Genomic DNA, 24,202 nt, shown 5'->3' with positions numbered 1-24,202 from the left:
TCTGTAAGCAGTGTCTGTTTAAGCAAGGGAGCCGTCACCTTGCTCACTCGGTGCCGAAGCAGCCAATCAGCCAGGCTCCAGGGAATCGTGCGTCCTTGTGCCCAAGTTGTTCCCTCTGTTCCAGGATCTATGTTTGCTCTCCACCCCCAGTGCATGGACTCGGTGTGGCACGGGACCAATGCCCCCAGCCCCCTCCCCAGTTGCACAGCGCCACAGCCACGCCAGCCGGGAGTGAGCAACCCTCTCAGCACTGGTGCCAAAGTCCTGCGTGGTCGCAGTCCGGGGGCAGCTGAGCAAAAGGCGCTGTTAGAAGAGCAGGCGCTGTGCCCGGCAGCACCGGCACAGCCCAGGGGCAGCCGAGCTCCTCGTGGGCTTCCCGGAGTGCAGACAGAGGGCATCCACCCTAGGGGCTCCTGACACATCTCCAGAAGGACCTGGACCACAGCACATCTCCCTGGGCTCTTGGACGTCAAGTTTAAATAGGTTTAGAGTAGCTGAACGCCTGAGCTATGCCAGGCCTGCCCCGGGGTGCGTTGCTGCGATCTCCCCGCAGCAGGGGTACGCTGCACACGGGTGGCTGTAGAGCCGGCTGCGTGCAGGCCATCGCTGTCACCGCTCCCTGCCAGGGTCAGCCTGCAAAAATCAGCCAGGTCTCAATCCTGCCTTTCCTTTTTTGGTCTCTTGTCCCAAAAAGAGGAGCATCAGAAATTATTTTTGTTTCAAAGGAGAGACCCTGTGTACAATTAAAACTTGTTTCTGGTAAACCTCATTCCAGGAAAGATGAGCTTTTAACAAAAGGCTTTTGACAGCTGCAGGGTATTTCATTTTTTTAATGCCGAATGAAAAATCAATACATTTTTCTAGGTTATACATATTCAGAACAGGCTTGATATTTCCATTATAATGGAAAATGGGTGTCTGCACATCTCGCCTGTCAGAGCTGCACCACCGCATTTTCCAAGCCACTGCTAAATATTTCAAACCTGATTTGATTGTGGTTCGTGACAGCTAATGTTTCTCAGCTCTTGAGCCTGCCGGAGGGTGGGGAGGCAAATGCGTGCCCTTTCTCTCCCATCCCTATGTTTCTGCCACCCCTGAAATGCCCCTTATCCCTTTAGATAAGTGATCTGGGGTTGTTAAGGAAAACACAGCAGAGAGAGGGAGAGGTGGGAGGTCTCAGGCTGTTCAGCCTGGCTGGGACCCAGTCAGTATTTGCGAAGTTCTCCACACCCACAAACTTTCTCAGCCTGGGAGGGGGCAGGAGTGCGGCGCTGCGATCCTGTGTGGTGGTGTGCAGGGATCTGGGTGCGTTCTCAGTGCCTAACTGAGCTCAGAGATCCCAGCATTCATAGACGTCAGAAGATGCCCATGATTTTCCAGACTCCTCTCCCCCTCTTCTTCACTCTCCCCTCCTTCCCTTAGTGACTGGTTTAATTTTAAATTAAAAGGAAATGCCACTGTCTAAAATGATTTATTCACAAAGGAAGAAAAGACTCTTCCTAGGAATTTGCATGGGGTAGGTTCTGTATGATGGAAGAACAGTCTCCTCAGCCCTCCAGGTGCCCCGTACTTACAGATGCTCACTCTTGGTGTTGACTGATGCTGGAGGGCTGGAAAATTCCTTTAAGAAAATTTATGAATAAACCATCACATGCCTTGTGAATGACACCGGCACAGTGACCCACAGCCAGGTTGTAACATTTGTATTTCAATGCGACACGATCCCCCTCATGCAAATCCCATAGCAACAGCTCTTGTGCCTGCCCTGGTGAGTTGCTCGCAGAGAATGAAGTCCACTTACCCTCCATGAACTCATAAATCATGTGTAGCTGGAGTTTATGGAAAACAGGGATACCAATCTAGCCCCTACATCCTCTGTGCATGGGCTGGAATAGCATCGCTGGCCTTCCAGAAACCCTTCCAGGTCAGGAGTCAGCCCCACTGCCTCCTACAAAGCATCGTTCACGAAGGACCTCCACCCCTCTGCATTCAGTGCCCCCACCAGGCTCTAAGTCCTGGTCAGAGTCTTTGACAGGCAGAGACTCCAGTATACTTCTGAAATGCTGCGGGGATATTGCACCCCCTGGGTACCAGCTCAGTCTGGGATGCTTTGTAGGGCATACTATGAGTTTGAGTACTTTTTTAATCACAAAGTGACTGGTGGAGTCCTTATGAATCTCCTTAAACAAAACAGAGTCAAGCTGCAAGGTGAATCAGTCCTAACAAGCAGTGTTTACAGCCTCAGGCTGGTGCGGTCAAACAGTAACAAAAGAATCACAGTTATCTGGAAATAAATTTCCATGTCTTGCTGACCATTCGGCCTTCTGGAGTTGGCCACAAGGTATTCGTGCTGCTCAGCTGAAGGAGTGTCCTATGGGGCTCTTCAGACATAGGTAAAAGACTCGAGCTCTGCTTGAGTGCAGCATGGGAACAATGTGCTATGTGGCTTTGCAGACGATTAAAACAGAAAAATGGAGCTCAAAAACTCTGTGTTGCATGCACAGTGGATCAGGGAGAAAATCAGACCTTTCCCTGACGGATGTGCTGCTGGCCTTGTCCTCTCAGAAATACACCCCTAAGAAACGCAGGTGCAGTTCGCATGTGTTCGCTACCCAGACCTGCTGCCGGCTCGTAGCAGTGGTGCTGGAGCTGCCACTGAACTCAGCAGCTGCAGAGCTGTCATCGGGGAGAGACCGTGGTTGCGTGGGCACATATCTTTCAGGAGCACGAGTCCTGCTGCACTTTATTTCCGATGTTGGAGGATCTCATCGTTAAAAGCTGGGTCAGATCACATGCTCGCACATCGTGTGCAGTCTCCTGGAGGCTGGTTCCCAGCGGCTCAGCGGAGAAAAGCCCTCTGCAGCGTATGTAGCTGGCTGAGGAGTGGTGTGGTGCAAGACTCTATCCCGACCATCCCTGGAGCCAGTTCACACACTGATGGCTGCGAGACAAGTTAGGCTGAGCATAGCGAGCAAAACTGGATCCAGCCATCCAAACGGCTGCTGGAAGAGGATCACGAGGCAGCCAGCAGTTAACGCTTCCCCTGCCCCAAGGCTCCGCGCCAGGCAGCTGCATTCCCGGGGCCGGCTGCGGGAGCCCCTGGCTGGGCCAGGGTCAGGAGCAAGAGAAGAGGATCGTGGTTGTCCTCAGCAAGGGCCTGGCAGCGAGGAGCCAAGTAGCAGTGGTGCGCAGAGCTTTCTCTCCTGATACGGAGCCTGGACAAGCCTCCCGGGGCAGATTCATCTTGTGCTCTGTTCCCCTCCCATTCTGCTTTAAAAAAACACTCTTCAGAAAAAATGTGCTTAGACCAGAGGGGGGAGGAAGAGCTTTTGGAGCATGCATGTGCTTTCTTGCAGCCTGCCTGCCCAGAGCAGAGGTATTTGAGCCAAGGAGGCAGGTTTCATCCCTGGGGAGGACCACGGGCTCAGCGAGTGCTTGGTGCAGGTGGCTGGTGGCTGCGCTGAGGGCCGGTGGGTCTGGCAGGCTGTGCCTGTGGACGAGAGGGCTGCACGCCGAGCGGGGCAGAAGGATTTGCCATTTGTAGCCTTGTTTTTTAATCATTTTCTATCTTTATTGGTATTCATAGCTCACATTTTTCCGGTTACTGTCAGCCTGGGCTTTCATCCATTCCAAGGAGCTATTTTTTCCCCTTGTTGATGATGATGATGATGGTATAAAGACAGATGGTGTAACTGCCTTTGAATGTCCTATTTTATTTCCCTCGAACCAGACAGTGCACTTGAAGACGTGTATTATTTCCACATGCTCAGGTTAGAGCCCAGACAGCGTCTGAGCCGGGCAGGCAGCGCGCCGTCCCCGTCCTCCCATGCCGATGCTGACACCTCCGGGTCGCAGCCGGGAGTGCCGCCGCGCCGGGCGCCCTTTGTTGTCCCGGCGGGGACGGGGACGGGGACGGGGCTGGGGGGGGAAGCCGGGCCACCCCCCGCCTGCCCCGCGTCCAGGGCTCGGACAAAGTCGCAGCAACTCGGGACGAAGGTTTTTTAATCGGAGCGGCTGAAGCCTGCTTGTCGTGGCAGCTGCCTCAGTGAAACGAGCTGCCTCGCCCCGCGTCCAGCACTCGGAGGGCAGCGAGGTTGGGTTGGGGGCTGGTTTTCCGCGAAGTAGGGGGGGGAAATTGGAATGTTAACTTCTGAAATGTGAATCCAACTGATGGTTTCACAGCCCTTTTCTCCAGCAAACTCGACTTCATCTCATGAGGTAGACTGCTCATCTCACCTTTGCATCAATAATTTGTATTTTTCTGCGTGTTAGATGTCATTCCCTAGAGTTGCCACCCATCACACTTCTTAGTCTGGGGTCCTGCTTTCCCAGCAGAAGACCATTGGGATCCCTGCAGCTCTCAAGAGCTTTTAGCTGTTTAAAAAGTGAAAGGGGTAGAGTATAAATCGCTGCTGATCTCTGATGCTTTTGCAAGTTCCTCCCTCATTTAAGTGTCCACATTCTCAAAGTGCACTGCTGAGTATCTGCAGTCTCCTAATCTGTGTTTTTAATCCGGATTTCTAGCCCTGTCTTTGTTAGGAGTAGGCTTGGGGGCAGGGGGGGAAGTGTTTTGACTAGTTACGTAGTTCAGATAAAACCTTACGATAGCCTTGGATATAGCGTGACCAGATAATGCAAGTTAAAATTATGAACTGTCCTGCCTAAAAGAGGATATAATGACTTAAAAGTACCCTTTCTTCCCACTGTTGATGTAGCCCCCGTCAATTACATGGTAGCTGTCGAGCTGCTTGCACTGTACATAAATACCCAAGATATTACATGATAATGCAGTTGTTATACCCTAGTGTAAGAGGTCTGGCAGCTACAGCTGTCTCACTCCCAGTATCCTACCTAACGAGGGTGCCTGTGCATGGAGCTGCACCGAGCCATGTCGACATGCCCCAAGCAACCGTGGCTGCAGCACACCAGTGCTTTTGTTAACGGCTGGGGCAGTGGCACTTTGTGTTTTGTTCCAAGCTGTCAGCACTTCACTTCAGTACTGAGTATATTTCTTTCCTTCATGCTTTTGCAGTGGTACTGATAGCACGTGCGTGCTCAAACTCTTCCCGTGGCTGGGATGAAAATAAGACACCCCAGCATCTTCCTCCCATGCCTTGTGTCAGGGCCACGTCCGCTACTCCTTGCTTTGTCTGAGCAGAAGTGAGCCGTGTTGCTTCTGCGGTGATTGTGGGGGTCTCGGTGGTCAGGTTCAGCGCTGTGCTGTGCTGTTCGGTCCAAAGAGCTTGAGCTGGGGATGAAGGGAAGGATGAGTCCGAAGGTGCTGTAGACACCAGTCAGACCTCGACACTTCTCTAATCCATAGCATGGCTGGGTAGATCCTTCTTGCACCTGGCAATTATTTTGCTGTACCTTATGCTGCAGGGGACATTGGTATGAGTGGCAGAGGTAGGTCAGGATCTTCACTTCATCTCTCAGTTTTTTCATCCGTAGTTTCCCTCTTAACCAGCTAGTAGGTAGTCATCGGGAGAATGCTGGGTGACATCAATACCTGAAGCTCAACACTTGTGCTCCAGTTTTGGCTGTTGCTCCGTTCCTCAATGGCAGTTAGTTGCTCTTCTGTTTTGACTTTTTTTTTATGTTACTCTTTCTGCTTCTTGTTTCTCAGAAGAAGCCATTGAAGATGTGGAAGGGCCCAATGAAACAGCCGTTGATGCTGAAGAGCCTGCCAAGGAGCAAGAGAGCGGAGGAGACAAGGACCAGAGTAAATGGACAGGTGGGTTTTGGTCCCTTTTTCACTTTCAATCCAGGAATTGAAATCTTTCCTTAAATGACCATGCTACTTAGTGCTGTCAGTACGACATACACGATGCCCTCTGCGAAGTCTTGGGGCGTAGCTCTGTGACACACTCAGGTAGTTTGAGCCATAGTGGCTCAGGCATCCCCGCTGCCAGCCCCGGTCAGAGCTCGCCTGTACTCACGTGGCGCTGGACCTGAAACGGGCAGTGGGAATCTGCAGCTGGGAGTGGAGCAGGGAGAAAGGGACTGCCCCTGTTGGCAGCAGACAGTGCTTAGGCTGGATTAAATGTATGTCATGAAACCCCACCCTGTTGTTAAGACTTGAGAGATTGTTAGCCTGCTTCTCTCCATCATAGTCCTAGCTCTGGTAGCAAGGTTTTGATGCTGAAAAGACGAGCAAAGAGACAGATTGTGCTTGAGCTCTGCCAACTGCTTGCTTTCTGCTGGAATCATGACAACCTGAAACTGAAATTGCAGATGCTCAATAATCCTTATGTTGTTTTAGAGAAATCTGAAAGGTTTCCCTTTGCAAAATCCTGGCAAACATTTCGCTTCAGTTTTGAGATACTCCGTTACTCTGTCTTTCCCAGAAGATAGTTGCTATCTTGCAGAGGTGAAGGGGAGATTTTTTTTTAATATTCCTTGCCTTTGGGCAAAAAAGAAGCTTCAAGGTCGTCCTCCTCTGGTGAGGGCCATTCTTCTCCCTAGCTGGTAGATTCTGGCTGTTTCAGTGGTGCAGAAATGGAAGCATTGGTGGTAATAGTCATTTTGGTTGACCCAGGACTGAGCAGTTCTGACTGCTCTTTTCTTTTTCAGCCTGGTAGCCAAGTAGGTTTGCAGACTTGTGATGTTTGGTACAAGGCCTCTCTTAACCTGCACAGAGACCCTTCTTCCAGTCAGCGTTCTCTTGCCATGTTTGTTATTGCTTCTTCGCGAGCCACAGCCAAACAGACACTTCAGCTTGCACAGTCTTCAGAAGAATGAAACGTGCTATTTCACCTTAATACAGTTTTAATCTTGAGCATTAGAAGATGTGTCAAAACTGGTGAAGAGAGCAGGCTGTGCTTTAATAATTGTTGAAGTTCAGGTTCTCAGTCTAGATGGCACTCGCTGAGGTTGCTCTTTCTGTCGTTCCCTACGACAGACCCATTCTTCAACCCAGAGGTGCAAACTTTACTTGGCTGTAGGTGATTTTTATTTTCTTGTTGTGTGGGATAGTGTAATTCTAAGTAAAAGCACACTTTGTGAAGTGTCACAGAAAGAAACAAGTATCGTATGTTTATTAAATCTCGTACAGGGTAAGTAGGGCTCTTAGTCCAAATCTGAAGCACTTACAAAAACTGATCTATGTGAAAGGATTATTCTTACATGTGAAAATCATGTAAGGAAAAATGAAAACTTATTTTATAAACACCACTTCATCCAGAAAATCTATATTTGAATGTCTTATTTCTTCCTCCTGCCTGTGAAATTTATAGCTCATTTTTGGAGTTCGTCAGTCAAATGGCAGATAAGAAATGGACAGCTTCACACAATGGAAAATGTAGCCTATGCTGCTGTGTTTGTAAGCCTACAGAGCTCTGGACAGTGTCCAGAGCCATTGCAAGTCCAAAGCGTACAGCCTCAGCAGGGTTTACGCACATGGTTTTGTTGAATTCAGGTCCTGCTTTCGCATACGTAACAACACTCTCCCTGAAATTGAAAGCAAAAGAATTTCTGAAATTGTTTATGTACAGTGGTTTTGAAAACAGCTACCACACCTCAGTCTTGCATTGTTTCTGCTTTCAAGCTCCTGTAGCACATGGCCGTGTTGTCCTGTCCTCGTGGACCTCAGACATGAAAGGGAACGGAAACTAGGTCAGGTTAGTCATGACAACCACAGAACAGCGTCCACGTGTACAGGAATATCAAAATGCCATGGCACACGTTGAGATGTAACCAGGGAGGAAAATAGGGAATATCAAGGAAACACTCAAATGCTGCCTTGCTGTAAGAAGGGACTGCAAGGAAGGAGTTAGTCTGCAGCTCAGCAGAGTTGGAAGGCTATCAACCATGATGTCAAGAAAACTGAAGAACATCCCTCCTTCTTTGCATTCATTCTGACTAAATGGGCTGACTGCGTGAGGGACCCGAGCAGCCGTGTTGGTGACACTGTGGGGAGAGCTTGTCCTCCAGCTGCGAAGGAAGAGGTTGCAAAGTGTTTTTTACTTCAGATAAATGTTTTCATATCAGTGACCTGCTGCTTCATACTCAAGTGTTTTGAGGAAGCCGCTAAAACAACTCCAGATCTGTCAGCTGTTCTCGCCTGTGAATTCACAGAAAACAGGGGAGGTACTGTGAGGGGACAGACACAGTACTTATCTTTAAATAGAGGAGTGGCTGGGGAACTGCACACCTGCCAGCTTCATTTGCCCCAGATTTTCCTGGGAATTGACCAAACAACTGTTTGTAAGTACTGACTGGAAGATAATGAGATGAGTAACAGTTGACACAGATTTGTCAGAAGCAAATCATGTCAACACGACCCAATTTCCTTCTGTGTGAAGAAGGCCTTGGTGCAGTCAGCATCTTCTATCTTCTCCTTAGGAAGGAGTCTGGAACTGCTGTTCAGGACATTCTCAAAAAGAAGCTCAAGTATTATGCTGTAGATAAAAATATTACAAAATAGGTGCATTTCATCAGCGCTGGAAAGCTTCCTCTGGAGGACTGTGCCCACTTCTGAAATTGGGGTGTCAAGAAAGTTGAGGAGCAATTTCAGAAAACCCGAACAGCATGAATTAAGACCATAGTCTGCGTAACATCATCTGTGAGGAGAAAGTGGAATAAACAGGCTTATTTGACCCAAAAAGACAAGACCAAAGGGGAGGACAAGATAAGTCTTCTTGTGCATAAAATGCTTCTGAAAGGAAGGAAATAATTTGTTTTCCGTGTTTGGGATATAGACAACAAAAAGTAATGGCCTTAAATTGAAGGGAAAAGGGTTGAGGTTAGATAATACTTTTAAAAAATCTGGTACAGTTTGTGAAGCACTGGAGTAGATTTTCTGGGAAGGTTCCTCAGAGGTCTTTCAAGAAGATTAGATGAGCTGCTGCCAGGAATGAAGTAGGCACAGTTTATCCTGCTTTGGTTGGGCTGGCTGACCTTTTGAGGTGCCTTTGAGCACTGCAGTTCTGTGAAAGTGGGAGATAGGTGAGAAAGAAGTGCAGGCTCAAAGCCAATAAATAGTGTGTTGGAGTGGAGGTTGATAGACCTGTTTTGTGTTCATTGTGCAGCAATTTGATCATTACGTTCCTTAGCAATTTACTCACCTTTTGTGCCTCAGTTTCTTAACTGCGGACAGCATGATCATTTTTCCACTTTTTTAGTGAGATCTAACAAAATGGTTTGTATGTCTGCCCAAGCTCCTTTGGCACAGATGAGCGAGTGATGAGTCAGGTTTGTTTGACTGCTTTACAGTACATACATATGTATGTGGCAGGCTCTACTGGTAGTGGTGTTTGCACTGAAAGGAAAAACCTCTGCTTTCATTGTAAATTTGCCAAAATGTTTCAGCTGCAAAATAAATTCATCAGTTCATTTTTGTACTTATTTTAGAACAGAATATTCTTAAGCAAAAACATTTTTAGGTAATATTTTCCATTAAATTGTACATGAGGAAAATGCCATCTCAGATACGAATTCTTTTTACTAGATTCTCACATACATCTCCGTAGCTCCTGAAAGAGTTGGCCAAAGTGCAGTGCAGATTGATTTCAGGAGTGCACATGCTGCCTGTGTTCCCTTGAACTTGTAACAGGCAGCAGCAGTGCTTCATGGAAACTAAAACTGTTATGTGCCTCCTGAAGTACTCCATATAGAAAAAATGGCTTATGGTTCCTGTTTCTGGACAGACCTGTTTGCTCTCTCTTTTCTCTCTCTCCAGTAGTGGGATTAAGCAGTTTCTTAGCACAGTGCAGTGCAGCCCCCTCGCTCCTCAGGCTGCTTTCCTCCTTCTGCTCAAGGAACCTGCCCACCTCAGTGCTGGAGCTGAGGGATGCTCTTTGTAGTGTCTGAGCTTTCAAAATTATCTCATCATGACTAACATGCAATTTATTGCAAGCAAGCCAGCAAAGATGAAAGAAATCGTGGCTATTCCTGACTCCATTTTAAAATCAAAATGTAAATGATTAGTATTCAGTGCATCGGTTTCCAGCTGAAGCCTGAATCAGACCAGTGTAGATGAGTGTGAGACTTTTAAGATTTAGGGTGAGGCTTATATGTGTTTTTAACTAGCGAGAAGCACTTCAATCCGCAGTGACCCAGCTATGAAAGAGACTTTCTTAATGCACTCTCATTTGTATAGATGTAGAATATCAGATTTTTTTTCCTCAAATAAACAAGAAACAAACTCTACTTAAAATATGGATTGAAATGAAATATTTCTGGAGGACTAGCCTGAAGGGCTTTTATTTTTTTTAATGATTTTTTTTTTTAATCCATGATGCTCACCTAACACAGAGCAATTAGTGCAATGGAGCATCCCTGATTCGAATCCGTGGTAGATTGCTATTAAAGGAGGTATTAATGGGCTGCCGAGAGCTGGGAAATTGTTGCAGAAAAGTGTGTTTATGGAGTATGGTGCTGGCAGGCATGATTTCAATCGGATTTGACATGTTTAACATAAATGTATACTGCACAGCTCCTGCAGTTTATGAATAATTCCTACAGGCCCACTGCCTTTCTAATTACTGAAATTGAAAAAAACAGGTCAGGCACATCCTGACGGAAATGTATTACTGCCCCTCCCCCCATACTCTTTGGGGGGGGGGGGTTGTTTTTCTTTTTTTTTAATATATGGCTTTTTTTGAGCACTTAATGGCTGGAATGTTCAGTAGGACCAGAGCAAAGAAAAGGAAGAGAGCCGGGGGGACGGAGCAGGGGGACGTGATGGAGTATCTCTCTACCCTGGTTTGTGTGTACAGGAAGCCTAAAATGGGGATGGGGAGACTCAAAGTAATTGTGATTTTTCCTGAGGATTTACAAAGCACAAATGGCTCCTGGGTGCTAGCTCAAACTGAGGAAAAGTGTCCAGGCCTGGTGTCTTAGTGTCAGGGCACGTTTGGAAACTGTCCCCAAGGCACGTGGGTAGGGTTCAGACCTGGGCAGCCCTCGGCTCTAGCAGTGCCAGCAGATGCTGTTTTTCTAATCTTTTTATGGAAGCAGAGGCAAGGTGATGGCTCGGTGGTGGCTCTGCTGTGCGGCACCAGCAGTGCCCCATGTTTCTGGCAGGTCAATGGCCCACATCAGAGACAGGAGCACCCTGAAGGCACATCCGGCCCTGCCGCGGGGCCAGGCATGGGGGTGCTCTGCAAGGCCTGGTGGCTGGGGCCAGCCTCAGCCCCCGCGCGTCCGTTGTGCCATCCTGGCATAGCACAGCACAGCAGGGCATGGCACAGGAGGGCACAGCGTGGCACAGTACAGCACAGCACAGCACAAGAAGGCATGGCATGGCACAGCACGGTGCGTGCAGGGGCACCCACCTCACTGTCACTGCACGCCCCGGCCACGTGCCTCTGAGCTCCGGGTGAGCTGAGCCACAGGTAGTGGAGTTTGTGCAGTAACACCCAGGGGAGGAGGAAAGGGGTGAGCCAGGTGCTTGGCCCTGGCAGGAGCCACTAAGGCTCGGCTGCCTCATGTGCCTCCGCCCTGGCCGTGCCCCGGTCTTGCTCCACCACGCAGCGTTCACACCTTGCTCCAGGGGATGGCCGTGCCAGGAGCTGCTGTGCTTTGCCACCCGCTTGGCATCTTTCATTCTACCTCTCAATCAGCGTTATCATTTTTGTGCCTCTTTTGAACTTTCTCTTTGTGTTTATACTAGCAAAGTATGGCTACTTAAAAAATAACAAGCAGCAAAATTACCAATCTGGTACTAGTGGAACAGAGAGTGGCTTCTAGCTGGGACAAATGGTGCATCTTGACCCTAAAAGTGAGCTGGCCCCCTTTGCTTGCAGGTCCCCTGCAGGCTCACAGCTGCCTTTGCCAGTTGTTAATCCTGAAAGCACATCCACATGTGTTTACCACTGCAAAGCATGGTTGCTCCTTTCCCAGCAGTGACAGGACGTAGTAAAACCTGCTCATGCTACAGCCCACACTTTCTTGGATCTGAGCACAGATGAGGGAGCACTAAGGGGCCATCTCAGCTGTGCTGATGGATGAATGGTTCTGCTGTTTTCCGAAGCTGCTGTGTCGTAGAGGGGCCTTTCGAAGCACTGCCATAAACAGGGCTCGGAGGATGCACTGTCTGTGCCTCCTCTTTCTCCTTCCCACTTTGCTTTGCTGTTTTCGTATACTTTTGGTGTATGTTCTTCAGCAAGTGGAGTCTGTGCCAGCATCACTGGAGCCTCCACTCTGTTCACACTCTTTCCTCACTGGTAGTTCCTGCTCACCGCAGTAACTGTGCTGCCTGACAGTGCTGTTCATCCCTTCCTTCCTGCTTTTAAGGAGTTAGTAAAATTACTGTTGTTTGTACCATCTCCCAAGCTCAACACATTGATTCTATTAAATTAGTTGATACGGACTCACATGGTAGGTTAGTTGGAATATTTATTCAATTGAAGTGGACAGTAATATTCACACAGATTGATAGCTGGTTCAAGAACCATAAAAATCAGTAAATATAAAAGATTATCTCTTGTTTCCTTTGTAATTTAAAACAAACAAACAAACATGATTTCCCACAGTTCTAAGCCTGTAGTCTTCGACATCATTCCTGGAAGAAAAGGTTCAGTGTTTTAGGGTACCACTTTGCAAACATGGGGTCTTGCTGTGCATGAGGTAGGGTGATTTCCTACGACCTGTGTCTTTTCTCCTGCCCCGTGCAAGTGTCTGTGAAACTCAGGATGGCAGAGGGAGCTGTCAGTCCTGCAGAGCTCTGGGCCAGGTCTTTTCTTTCTGGCACATTTGCTGGAGCATTTTGCTGCTGGTGTGTCCAAGTCAGCCACTGCTCTGGTCATTACCATGTGCGTGTCTGTGGGCACCTGAGTCCTGTCCCAAGGGACTGGCATGGCAGTGATGCTAGTGGTTGCGTTGCTCACGGACTCTCCCACTCCCTGGATCAAAGTCAGGTTCCCTGTAACCTTTGGGACTGATCCATAACTTGGCTGTTTGTGTCGTTGCTCCACTATCTGTCACGCAGCTGGTGCAGACCACTTTCTCTCCTCCATCGCCTTTGTTCTTTGCTCACAACCTAGCACGTCATAGAGCAGCATACAGAGCAGGTCCTTCAGGAGCCTCCAGGTGTGATGCCAATGGGAGATGAGCAAGAGCTTCACTGCTGATCTGCAGGGCAGCAGGGAAGGTCTGTGGTGGTCGTGATGGCAGACAAGGTGTTGTCTCCACGTGCCCGTCCATGTGTGCTTGTGCTGCTTGGCACCCTGCACCACAACATTTTCTGGGCGCTCCATGTTCGTACTGAGGAGTTCTGTGTTGGCTTGGCCTCCTGGGTACTGTCATATGAATATTTTATAATAATTCAGTTGTTCAAGCTTACTGCAGGCTGCAAGGTATGACACAGCATTAGAAAAACAAATTATTTGGCCATTTTCAGGGCCATACTTCTGAAAGGCAACAATAAAGGTCTGGGTACAAAAGTGTGCTTGCAAATCTCTGTGTATTTACTTCTGTCTATCATACAATCACGTTATTTATCAAACACAGATTTGAAAAAATACTGTAGAGCAACAGGCAATATAGAGTCCTGTTAGTATGGCTACAACATCTTATTAGAACGAATGGTACCTTCAGGGAATAAAGAATGTAAACAGACAGCGTTTCAGAAAGAAACATTCAACCATGTATTATTAACACAAGAAGTAACAAACAGGCAGCACTGTAGCAGTGTTATACACCAAAATGCTGTTTCTGGGAAGCCTGAGCTGTGCTCTCACAGCTTTTGTGTCACTGGAGTCTCTCGGTGGAGTTACTTTCTCATATTTATTCTTGCCATATTAATGCCAGTTGTGTTTCTGCTGGATAGCAGCTGTCTGACGGAAGGGCTGAGCCTGAAACGTGGTGCAGCTTTACTCCAGGCTCCTGAGCTGCCGCTTGTCATGCTGTGGAGATAGGTCTGGACCACAGGGCCTGGCCTTGCCCATCGCTTGTTCTACACAGATAAGAAGGTGAAGGCTATGTGAGCATTGAACAGATAAAATAATCCTCTCTGTTCTCAGAGTTTCCAGAGGAAAGCAAGAGCCGTTTTAAGGATGCTCCTCTGCGAGGCCTGTGCCGTGGCGACGCTTGTCACTGTGGCATTTCCAGCCACGGGGGTGTCCAGACACGGGAGGCAGGTCTGTCTGGTCCAGAGACTCGTGATGCTGAGTAGGAGCTCCAAGAAAACGTCAGGGAGAGCTCTGGGGAGGGAGGCACCACCAAATATGGAATTTTATTTTCCGTCGGTCAGTGAAAACATAGTTCCCCAGTCCAGTTGAAAACTTTTTCCCAGACTGGCTGCTGAACTTGGTAGGAAGAGAGTTTTTTCAGTAGGCTGGATGTGGGGGAGGGTGTTGCTTTTTAAATCAATGGAGATAGCAGAAACCCCACTGTAAATTTCTAGGGCAAGTGGCAAGCTGGTTTACGGAATGCAGGGAGATGAGAACCTCTGGCTTACGGAAAGCAGCATGAATTAATAATCATTTAATTGGCTTCTCCATTATGTTGCTGGGTTGGGAGATGGAAGTTTAGATGAAGGGGCTGTCAGTGGTACTTTAGCTGAAAGAATCTGATGGCTGGGTGTTGGGGGTGGTGACTCCCTGTCCACCAGGATCAAGAGTAGTCAGCTTTTTGGGACACTTACATTTTTACCTCTGGACCTTCCCGTTTCACCTCTGAAATAACACCTGGGAGGTTTTCTCTTCCTCTGCTGAAAAGCAGAAGTTCCCAAGGAAGCATGGGAAGAGTAGGCTCTGTGAAGTGCCCCGGTAGGGCAGCGTGCTTGCAGCAGCGCTGTCCTGTTGCACCTGGCTTTCACGTACATTTGTTGAGAAATGCAGATTTTCTTCTGAGGTCAGCCAATCTGCACTAAATCCACTCAAAGAGTCAAAATAATAAAAGTAGTAGTTGGTAAATTGTCACACATCATACTTTTAAGCCCAAATTCCTTCTTTTCTGCAAGGCCTTTACCTTTAAGCCTCATCTCACACAATTAGGGCACAGACACCATGCTCCACCTTCTCCAGTGCTGAGCTGCGGCTGGAGGCAAAGCCTTTTTGACATCCTCAGTCTGGGACATTTGGTCCATCCAGTCCACTGCAGGCAGGGGTGCAAAGGCCCCACACAGTTGCCGGAGAGCTGGCAGGCAGCCGCAGAGCGTATGCAGAGCGGATGGGAGCAGCGTGTCCTCATTTCTCCAGATAGAAGAGAGTTCTTAATTCCTCTGATCTGTGATGTGGACTGAATGTGTCACTTAGTGTATTTGGCTGTTTATCAACAGTAAACTTTGGTCTCAGAGATAAAATTCCCATTTGAGCTGTCAACTCAAAAAATAATACTTAGAAGGAATATTCAGTATGTGTTTTTCAGAACACTGCAACAAAACAGTTTTTCTGGGGGCTGGACAATCATTTATAATTCTGATTTTGAAGGATTAAAGTTATGGAATGGATGAAGTGCACTTAGTAAAAGTGGGCACTTTGGAGACAGAAAATAAAAGTAAATTTTAACTGCCTTTTACTTTTCCCTAATTCTAAGCAGGCTGTTTCCCAGCAGGAAGGAAATAGGAAAATACAGTCACGATTTCAGAGGTTATAGGTAGTGTTCAGCAACTACAGGGTAATTGTCTGCAGTTGGGTTACTAAATTTAGTGACTGCACCTGAAAACATCACATTAGTGAGTTGCTAGAAGTGGTGCACAATGAAGCTGGTGGCACACAATAAGGACAAGGGGGCTCCCTGAGCTCCTTGTACCTTGCTGTGCACAACACAGGTCCTAGCACTGATTTGGCCACCAGAGGTTTTGTAAGTTGCCAAAGCTTGAGCCATAGGAGGTCAGATTTTTTTTAATGCAGTTTTGTAGTTTTCTAGTGGTTCTCGCTCCGTTTCCAAAACTGGGAGTGTTTTCATCCTGTATTTGGCAAGGTTACCCATATACATTACCAGAGATTTCTCCTGTCCTCCCTTGCGTCCCCTGCCCTTTTTGCAGAACTGTTGGTGCTAGCATGGCTCACTGCAGCACTCATTGATACTGCTGCAGAGCAGTTGACACCCAAGGGTTTGAAGTGGCATTTGACGTATAAAAAGCCCATAGAGACATGCCCATATCACATAGGATTTGCAAGTGCTCTAATACCAGCCTGATGTGGGGCAGGAGCAGAGCTCCCATGGCTGCGTGTCGGCAGGCCCAGGGTGTCCGGATGCCGTTCCCAATGCCCAGCTGCCTGGTGGGGGCTGGTGCTTCGGTGTCCGAGGTCCCCCCGAGGAGCGGACGAGGTCAGCAGCAGCAGCAGCAGCAGCTGACCGCCTTGCTGGGGCCGCTCACGTCATGCAGAGCTCGGGCAGGGCATATAAAGCAGGGTGGTCCACCGCCAGCCACGGTGCTGGCTTGTGGCAGTGGCCTCTGCCTTCCTTAACGGGTCTGGGGCGGTGCTGTATTTTTCATACTCCAAGGATATTTTTATTAGTAGGAAGCAAAGAAGGCCAGTTTTAGTCCTGTAGACATTTTCAGTGACTTTCCAGTTCTCAGCCCCATGGAAGGTTTCAGGTTTAGCCAGCAGATTTGACCTGAATAAAAGCCTATCATTCTGCACAGAGAGCAGAGCAGGATCTACATTACAGCATCCGTAAGTCCTGGCATCACAGACTTGTTTTACACAAAGAAACCCAAGGTTTGGACTTCATAACAGAATTCGCAGCACAGTGGGGTCCTGTGCTTTTGGTTTCAGACATTGCCCAGATTTTGCATCTGCATGGTGGCTGTGTAACAAGCCAGAGATGAAATACCAAGCATGCAGCACCACAGAACTCCAGGGAAGGAAATCACTGCTAAGCAGGCTTTGGCATGGCCAAGTCTTCTAGGAGAAATTTAGTAGTACTAGAGCTCCTCCTCTCCCTGCCTCCCTCTAACAATGTTGTTATCTATGTGCAGTACCTGTCTTTTGTTTCCTGGAAGTTAGTTTGCTTCTATTTGACTGAACGCTTAGAGGTGAGGTCTGGCAGGAGAGGAGGTTAGAAATGTGAATGTGTATTTCTTACTGTGATGTGGTACCTTCTGAAATACATCTCATGTCAGAAAATGAAAGGATCTTTGGGAAGGAAACAGTTTAACAGGATTTTACTCAGGCTGCATCTTCTGAAACAAGGTGCAGATACCAGTGAGTTCACAAAGAGAATAAGAGAAAGGGAGAAAAGTATGGGGGGACTGGTCTAAGAATGCTACAGTGCCTTGTTAATCGGCAGCCAATCCATCATATTAAATATCCAGCTGTCATATATTACCTTTCAAGTGAAAATGAATAACTCCCATTAAGGGCGAAATGGGTTTGAAGTCGATTCGAGACAGATTAAAGTACTGTTATGAATGTGTGTTCAGGGAGGAGGAGACGGGGGCTGTGTATAATATACTTGTCCTTACAGTTTTTAAATAATAGATGTCCCACAAATTTATGTATTCCAGGCTGCCAGGGTTCGGGGGAGGGGTAAAGGTCAGGGATGTATGTTCTCAGAGTGCCTCAACTTGCAAAGTGTTTTTCTGTTGACTTCTGGGCTCCTTTGCCTCTTTTTGTTTTGCTCAAATCCAATTGCCTTTCCTCAGCTGGTTGCAGCGTGTGATTGTCCGGATCCTGTGCCCGCCCTGCCTGTAGGCTGGGTCCTGCTGGTGATCTGCCGCTGGGACTTCGGTGGGACCGCTTGCTAGGAAGTACCTTCAGACGAGTGCTGTTCCCAGAATGCATGGGCTGAGCTAGCCAGTGCTGTCCTTCTGGGACAACATGCCACCATGTCCACCATGGACTGCAAGTCCATTGTGTCGACAGCCACAGCAAACACTTTCCAGACTGTTTATATGCAAAACTTCAGGTGTTCAGAGCTAGGAGCGTGAATTTTGCTTTGTCTCATCTGTCCAGCTGTTCATGGAGATGACACATTGGCCTTCACATCTGGTTGAGCGTTTGTGTGTCAGATGTAAACACGGGAAAAGTCCCTTCTGTGCCTAACAGGTTGTAAGCAATCCGCGTAAGTAGCTGTGATTTCTCTGCTTCTAGCTGTAAATGACACAGTTCCCTTTCTACGGAAGATAAGATGGAACTTTTTTGTCCAGGCATGCTTTGTAGGATGTAAGTTAGTCCACATACCCATCTTCCCCCAGCTCTGTGGCATGTGTTTCAAGAAACAGAAGCAGTGTAAGTGGAAATACTGTCTTCATCCAACTTAAGCCTCTTTGGGAATGTCCTGATGTAAATCTCTTCTTGTTGCAGCATCAGCCAGCCAGGCAGAGAAGGAGCTGACAGAGCCTCCAGCATCCTCTAAACGAATATCATTTCCCAGCAGCTCTGAGTCACCTCTCTCCTTTAAATGGTCAAAAACTTCAGAGGAGACCAAATCAGAGCAGGTAAGAAACAAGAACACAGCTTTTTGTGCATCTACAAGTAGGCAATTTGTTTTGTATGTGCCAAAAGCAAATAATAAAAGAAGGAGGGTGAAAGGTGGTAACTGGCTGTAGGAGAAGGCATCAAATTCTTGAAGTCTAGTGGAAGGAGGAAAGCAGCCGCCGTAACAATTGCACAATGCCTTTGTCTTGTTCTGCAGATGTACCAGTGTCCATACTGCAAGTACAGTAACACCGATGTGAATCGGCTGCGGGTGCACGCCATGACCCAGCACTCAGTGCAGCCCATGCTCCGCTGCCCGCTCTGCCAGGACATGCTGAACAACAAGATCCATCTGCAGCTGCACCTCACTCATCTGCACAGTGTGTCCCCTGACTGCGTTGAGAAGCTCATCATGACAGTAAGTTGCTGCGTAGTGAAGCATGTCTGCTGCCTTCCTAGGAAATATGAGGAGTGAAGGCATGGCCTGACCTGCACAGGCTAAGTTCGCTGTAGTGGGACACTGTGGGCAGCTCCCTCATCTGTCTGTACTCTGTCATTTATTTTTTTTCCCATCCCTGCATGTTTCATCTCCAGAGTTTAGCTTGTGTGTGCTTGAGCACTGTGGAAACTGGCAATAATGGAGTGTTGAGTAATTTCCTTGTGAAGAGATTGAAATAAACATGATTTCCTTTAGCTACTGAGATCGTTGCATGGGATTGCATTTTGCACAGAAGCTTCTGGGAGATGCAGCAGCTGATGTGCTGTGCTGGTCCAGTTGCAGAGAAAGAACGTGCTCATATGTTGATTAGCACTGCTGAGGACAGCCAGGGTGATTAAGGTAACATTACAGGAAATTAGGTATCAGGTTTCTGCTTAAAATATGAATTTAAGAACCAATAGAGTAGCTTCCCTTGGCACTTTCACATTGTGCAGGGGAGATAGTCCTGTTGTGCAGCCCATGTTCTTGCACTTTGTTCACTTAATGAGGATCATTGTTACAGTCACATGAGATAGACTGAATCTGTTATTTCAGTGAGGAATCACTCCATCCAAAATGGCAGTGCTTTTGTTCTGTAACAATTCACTTTTTTCAGGGTAACAAGCAAGGGATGCATCAATGCTGACCCAAGGAAGGTGAAACCTTGGGGTATTGTTGAATATTACAGCTATTGTTTCAAGTGCCATCTTTAAAATGTTTTGAAATACCTGGTTTTAAATTAAAATTTAAGAATACGCAGTTAAAATTCTCTGAAGTAGGAAGTTAGGCCACCGAAGTGTGGAGTGAAAGTTCACTGAATAAAGTCAACTGTCTTCATATAGATCTCAAAATTTGTAACAACTCCACCTCTAGAAGTTTGTCAAACAACATTGTGCCTGGGCGGGGTTGTGATTGTTATTGCTAGTGCAGCTTCTGACACGGAGCAGAAACTTCAGACAACAGATTGCGATTCAGCACTAATATGTTTGCATGAAGCTTTTGTTGCCCTGTGTCATTATTTTAGCATCTAGCATGGGAATCCTTCTTCAGTGCTGTCTCTGAGAGACCAAAATTTGGCTTAAGAGCTAGTACTTGGTGAAAAGTAGTAAATCTGCAGCGCAGTGTTCAAGTTGCCATTTTTGAGAACTGTTTTTGTGCTCTGGCTTGTTTTACCCCAGCACTGTTGACTGAGGATCTCTCTCTGGTACTGATGCACACATGGGGTAGCATGCATAACTGCCAAACCTCTTCTGTGGGACTTGTACATACCATCACAACACAGACATGCTCATAAAAGGCTTACCACATTCTCCAGCATTGATGCGCTTGCTCCAGTAAATAATATTTTGAGTCCCAAAATGTCTCTTTCATGAATTCCTTTTTCATGGGTTTCACATGAGTGTGCCTTTCCATTTGTTAGTGTCAGTTTAAGATACAGGTAGAATTAATAAGGCACATTTTCAAAAACCCTTCTAAATTCACAAATCAGATGTATTGTCAGATTTCTACACTTTTTTTTTTTGTTATAATCTTCAAGGCAAGATTGTGTCTGCATTTAAGAACTTGTTGCCAAGTATAAGTGTTTATTTTAATTCCTGACAGTTCTTCCTCTTTGTGATTATTTTTTCCTGAACCCCATTTCTGCCTGTTTTTCCCTTCTTTGCTGATTCCTGATCATGGAGGACAATAATATGTTTGTCATACTACACATTTTATTTTGTCAGCTCCCCTTCTGTAGCATCATCTGAGCAAGCACATGCAGTGTTACCCAGCTTTTCTGTTACCATTCTTTGCTCTTCTCTTTCTATCACCCTTCCAGTCTTCTTGCGTCTCCTTCTTAAACACCTTTGTGCTTTTCATCTTCCCTCTTTGCTTTATGAGTTACCTGTCCTTTCATTTTTCTGCCCTTTCTCTTTGGCCTGTCGTGCTCTGCAGGAGCCGAAGATGCAGCCGAAGATGCATGCCGAAGGTTCACAGTGGCCACTGTTTGACCAAGCACTTGCAACTGCCAGGAAGAGCTTTGTGTACCCAAGTAGGCACTACAGCTGAAAACACATAAAAATCCAGCCAAGTTGACAGATCCCATCATTCTCTGAATAATAAAATATAAAGAGATTTTAGGAGAAAAGAGCTACAGCAGTACACTAACACTTAAAAGCTGGCCATACTCACAGGCTCGAGTGAGGGTGAAGCTCTGCTCTGCTGGACCACTGCATGCATCTAGGTTAAGTAACTCTCCTGTCACAAAGACCCAGGTCTCTGAGACCTACCTCTGTTTTAACTGATGGTGCTTAAATGTGCAAGTAGCTTCTGAGAATTTGATCAAATCTTGTTAGCTTCTTACTAAATTGATGGAAGACATTTTGACCTTATAAAAGCAGTAAAAAGAAGCTGATCCCCTTTCCTATGCCAGCAAGCGTAACCAGTTTGCTTAAGGGTATGCACTGTACTGGTAAGCAGATGGTTCGTTTGAGTCAGGCTGTCTGCAGAGCTCACAGTCTAGAAACTGATGTGGTTGAATTAGTGCAACCGCTTCACCTACACAGATGTATGTCCTCCAGGGTACAGAGAGACTGATGGAAGTCACTTGTTCAGGAGCTTAGGGGCACCTCCCAGAGGACATGACCAAAGCAACTGCTGTAGTATGCAGGACAGTTTTCTTAGGTCATTGCATCTTCTGTGCTGGAGTGGGACCTCCCTCATCTGCTGCAGCATGCAGGACTTCTGTTGAGAAATGTGAAGACTGGCTTATCCGTGGAGCTCACCATCTCGCTTGTTCCTTTTTTATTCCATCTTGCCACTGCCCTTGGCCCTGGGTAGCTGTTTGCTTTGATACACAGAGTTATGTCTGGTTAGGAAGACTGCCTCTCCTGCCTCAGATCAAGTTGTGCATGGGGCAAGAAGATGGCTCTTTTTTGTATTACATGACAAATATTTGGTGAGATCGGTATGGCTTTTGCAGAATGTGGCAGCATCAAACGTTCCTAATTTTGCGTATTCTAGATTCTTGTCTCAGCGTTACATGGGAATCGGGTCTTGGTGCCACCGAGAGTGAATTGCAGCCCAGTAAATGGGAGCCAGGTCTCTTTCGACACAGTGTCTTTGCACTCGGCATTTGGAGGAGGCTCCAGTTAATAATACCTTATCAGACGCCTTTCAGGAACCTGCAGTGTCTAATATGTCTGTTGCCATGGAAACGGCTGCTTGCTTATGCTCAGCATCTCATATCTGTGTGGTTCGTGCCCCTTCCTTTTCATATCAACAAGCAGCCCCGATGGCTGTCCCACGGGGAGCAGCCGCAGCCGCACCGGGGAGCGGGCCCTCCTGCCAGCCCTGCCACTGGGGCAGGGCCCGGTAGGGCTCCAGCGATCCCCCATGAGGTGGGGGGCCAGGGAAGGCCCTCATGGGGCAGGGGCTGCTGCTTGGCACCGTGCTGCAGGCTGCTCTCGCCTGTCCCTCCCCATCTCCTGCTGCTGCCGATTCACAGGGCTGGCAAACAAACGTGGCCAAGTTTGTTTTATGTGGCGTTTCAGCTGCTCTGAACAGGTCCGATCGCCATCTTCCCACGTAGCAGCCTCTTTGCTAGTCCTGGGCCCACGCCGCTTCAGCAGAGAGCCCCTTAATGAGGGTGAAGTGCAGTTCGCCTGCATAGTCGATTGACAAGACTGATGGGCTCAAACCGGGAGAAGGGACGGCTTCCCAAGAGCCTCCGGTGGCGGGAGCGCTCCCTCCTCCCCCTGCCTCCTTTATCGTTCTGCACATTCCTCTCTCATCATTTCTGTTGTCAGTTTTCTCTTCCTCAGTTTAAGGTGTCTTCTCAGTGTTTTCAGCTGCCTTTTCATCTTCTTCTTTTCTCCCTTGTTTTAAGAGTAATTCTTTCCCATCCCTGCCATCCTCACTTCTCCCTCATGCTATCTGTACATTTTTTCCTCTTTCCTATTGTCTTTTCTTATTGTTCTCTCCCTTCTGCTGTCATTCAATTTTTCTCCCTCCCTCCTTCTCGCCCCCTCTTACTCCCCCCTTTCCCTCTCACTCTGTGTCTCATTCTCCATCTCGGATGAAGGTAATGAAAATAATCGGGCTTCATTAATTCTGAGCCCTGTGAGATGATAGCCATTTGGAGCCATGTTTGCCAATTAGATGGTCTAAATTAGAAGTGACCTTGGTATACTGCCATCGCTTTGCCTCTCTGAGTCTAATGAAGCTTTTCACTCCAGCACCCTCTCTCTCTCTTTGTAATGGAAATTACCTCCTTTGTCTGGTTCGGGAACCTTGCATCGCATGTGTATTTCCCCCTAGGTTGCATGGACATAGGGATAGTAATGTATCTCCTCAGACCCCTTCTGGAGATTTTCGTTTCAAAGCCACACGATTTCAGCACTCTTGGGCCATTTACAGAGGAACCACATGGACTGTCCACATATTGTCTCACTTTGTCCTGAGGAAAGTAAGAGAAGGCAGATCCAGTGTGTAAAGGGAGCTGGTTATTCATGCCATCCGAAGATTAATTTTTTGGACGTGACAAGAATATGCTTGTGTCACGCTGCTGGGGCCAGTGCAGGAGTGATGCAGCTCTGAGCCTCAGGCCCGTGCCGCTGAGCTGCTCTGCAGTTCATTGTCTTAAAAATACCATAGATGCAGTCATAGCAGGAGGCATGCTTGTCACTGCTGGCAGTTGCCACCTGTGAGGATGAACTTGCAGGTTGTTCCCAAAACCAGTGACAGGTAGGTCTTCTGCTGATGGTACGTGTCAGAGCATATGCCATCTGCTGAAGGTGTTCATGAGACCAGGAGGAAGGAGACATGGTGTGTCCATCCTTGTTGTTTTTTTGTTTTGTTTTGTTTTGTAAGAAGTCACTGGACTTCATTATTTAAAGAACAGGACATCGATTTGGGGTTTCCAAGCATGTAGGTAGATCTCTTCGTCCAAGGAACTTTATCTTCTTAAGGAGAGCTGAATTTCATCTGAAAGGTGGGGTTCTTGGAGGCACAGATGCTTGTTCCAATAACTATCTACCCTCTAAGGCAGATAACTGACTTCTCTGCAGCAAAGTCCTCGGGCCAGCACTCCCAAGCCCAGTGCAAGCTGCAGGGAGATGTTTTGGGAGGGGGGCCAGGTTCCCTGGTGCGGCGAATGGGACAGGGACTTGGTCGGTTCTGTGCTGCTGTCAGAGACAGTGCTCAGAGCAAATGCTTGCTCAACATCAGGGCTTCCACGCCTTCCTGGGGGTACCCACTCCAGCTGTCCAAGTACTGATAAACAGAACCCAATCATTTTATCTGTATCCAGTCACTGGACTGTCAGAAAGAACAGATAAGGGTAACCACTGATCCTTTGCCGTCCCTCAGTTTCATTTGGTCAGAAAGATCAAGGAGTGATGCAGTTCGAAGGGACAATTTGCATTCCGTG

At 47.5% G+C, this 24,202-nt stretch overlaps 1 protein-coding gene across 4 annotated transcripts in view; it reads left to right on the top strand.

Annotated features, from left to right (window-relative positions):
- ZFHX3 (zinc finger homeobox 3) overlaps nt 1–24,202 on the top strand; it is a 533,455-nt gene that overhangs the window by 487,937 nt on the left and 21,316 nt on the right. For all 4 annotated transcript variants that reach the window (XM_040571666.1, XM_040571667.1, XM_040571669.1 and 1 more), the window contains 3 exons: nt 5,627–5,734; nt 18,201–18,334; nt 18,532–18,732. In XM_040571666.1, the coding sequence (XP_040427600.1) occupies nt 5,627–5,734; nt 18,201–18,334; nt 18,532–18,732 (443 nt within the window). The remainder of the gene's footprint in view (nt 1–5,626; nt 5,735–18,200; nt 18,335–18,531; nt 18,733–24,202) is intronic.

The sequence above is a fragment of the Cygnus olor genome, chromosome 12 (assembly GCF_009769625.2).
Source record: "Cygnus olor isolate bCygOlo1 chromosome 12, bCygOlo1.pri.v2, whole genome shotgun sequence".
Lineage (NCBI taxonomy): Eukaryota > Metazoa > Chordata > Aves > Anseriformes > Anatidae > Cygnus > Cygnus olor.
Note: the sequence above shows the minus strand (reverse complement) of the source record. Positions and strands in the feature narration are given on the sequence as shown.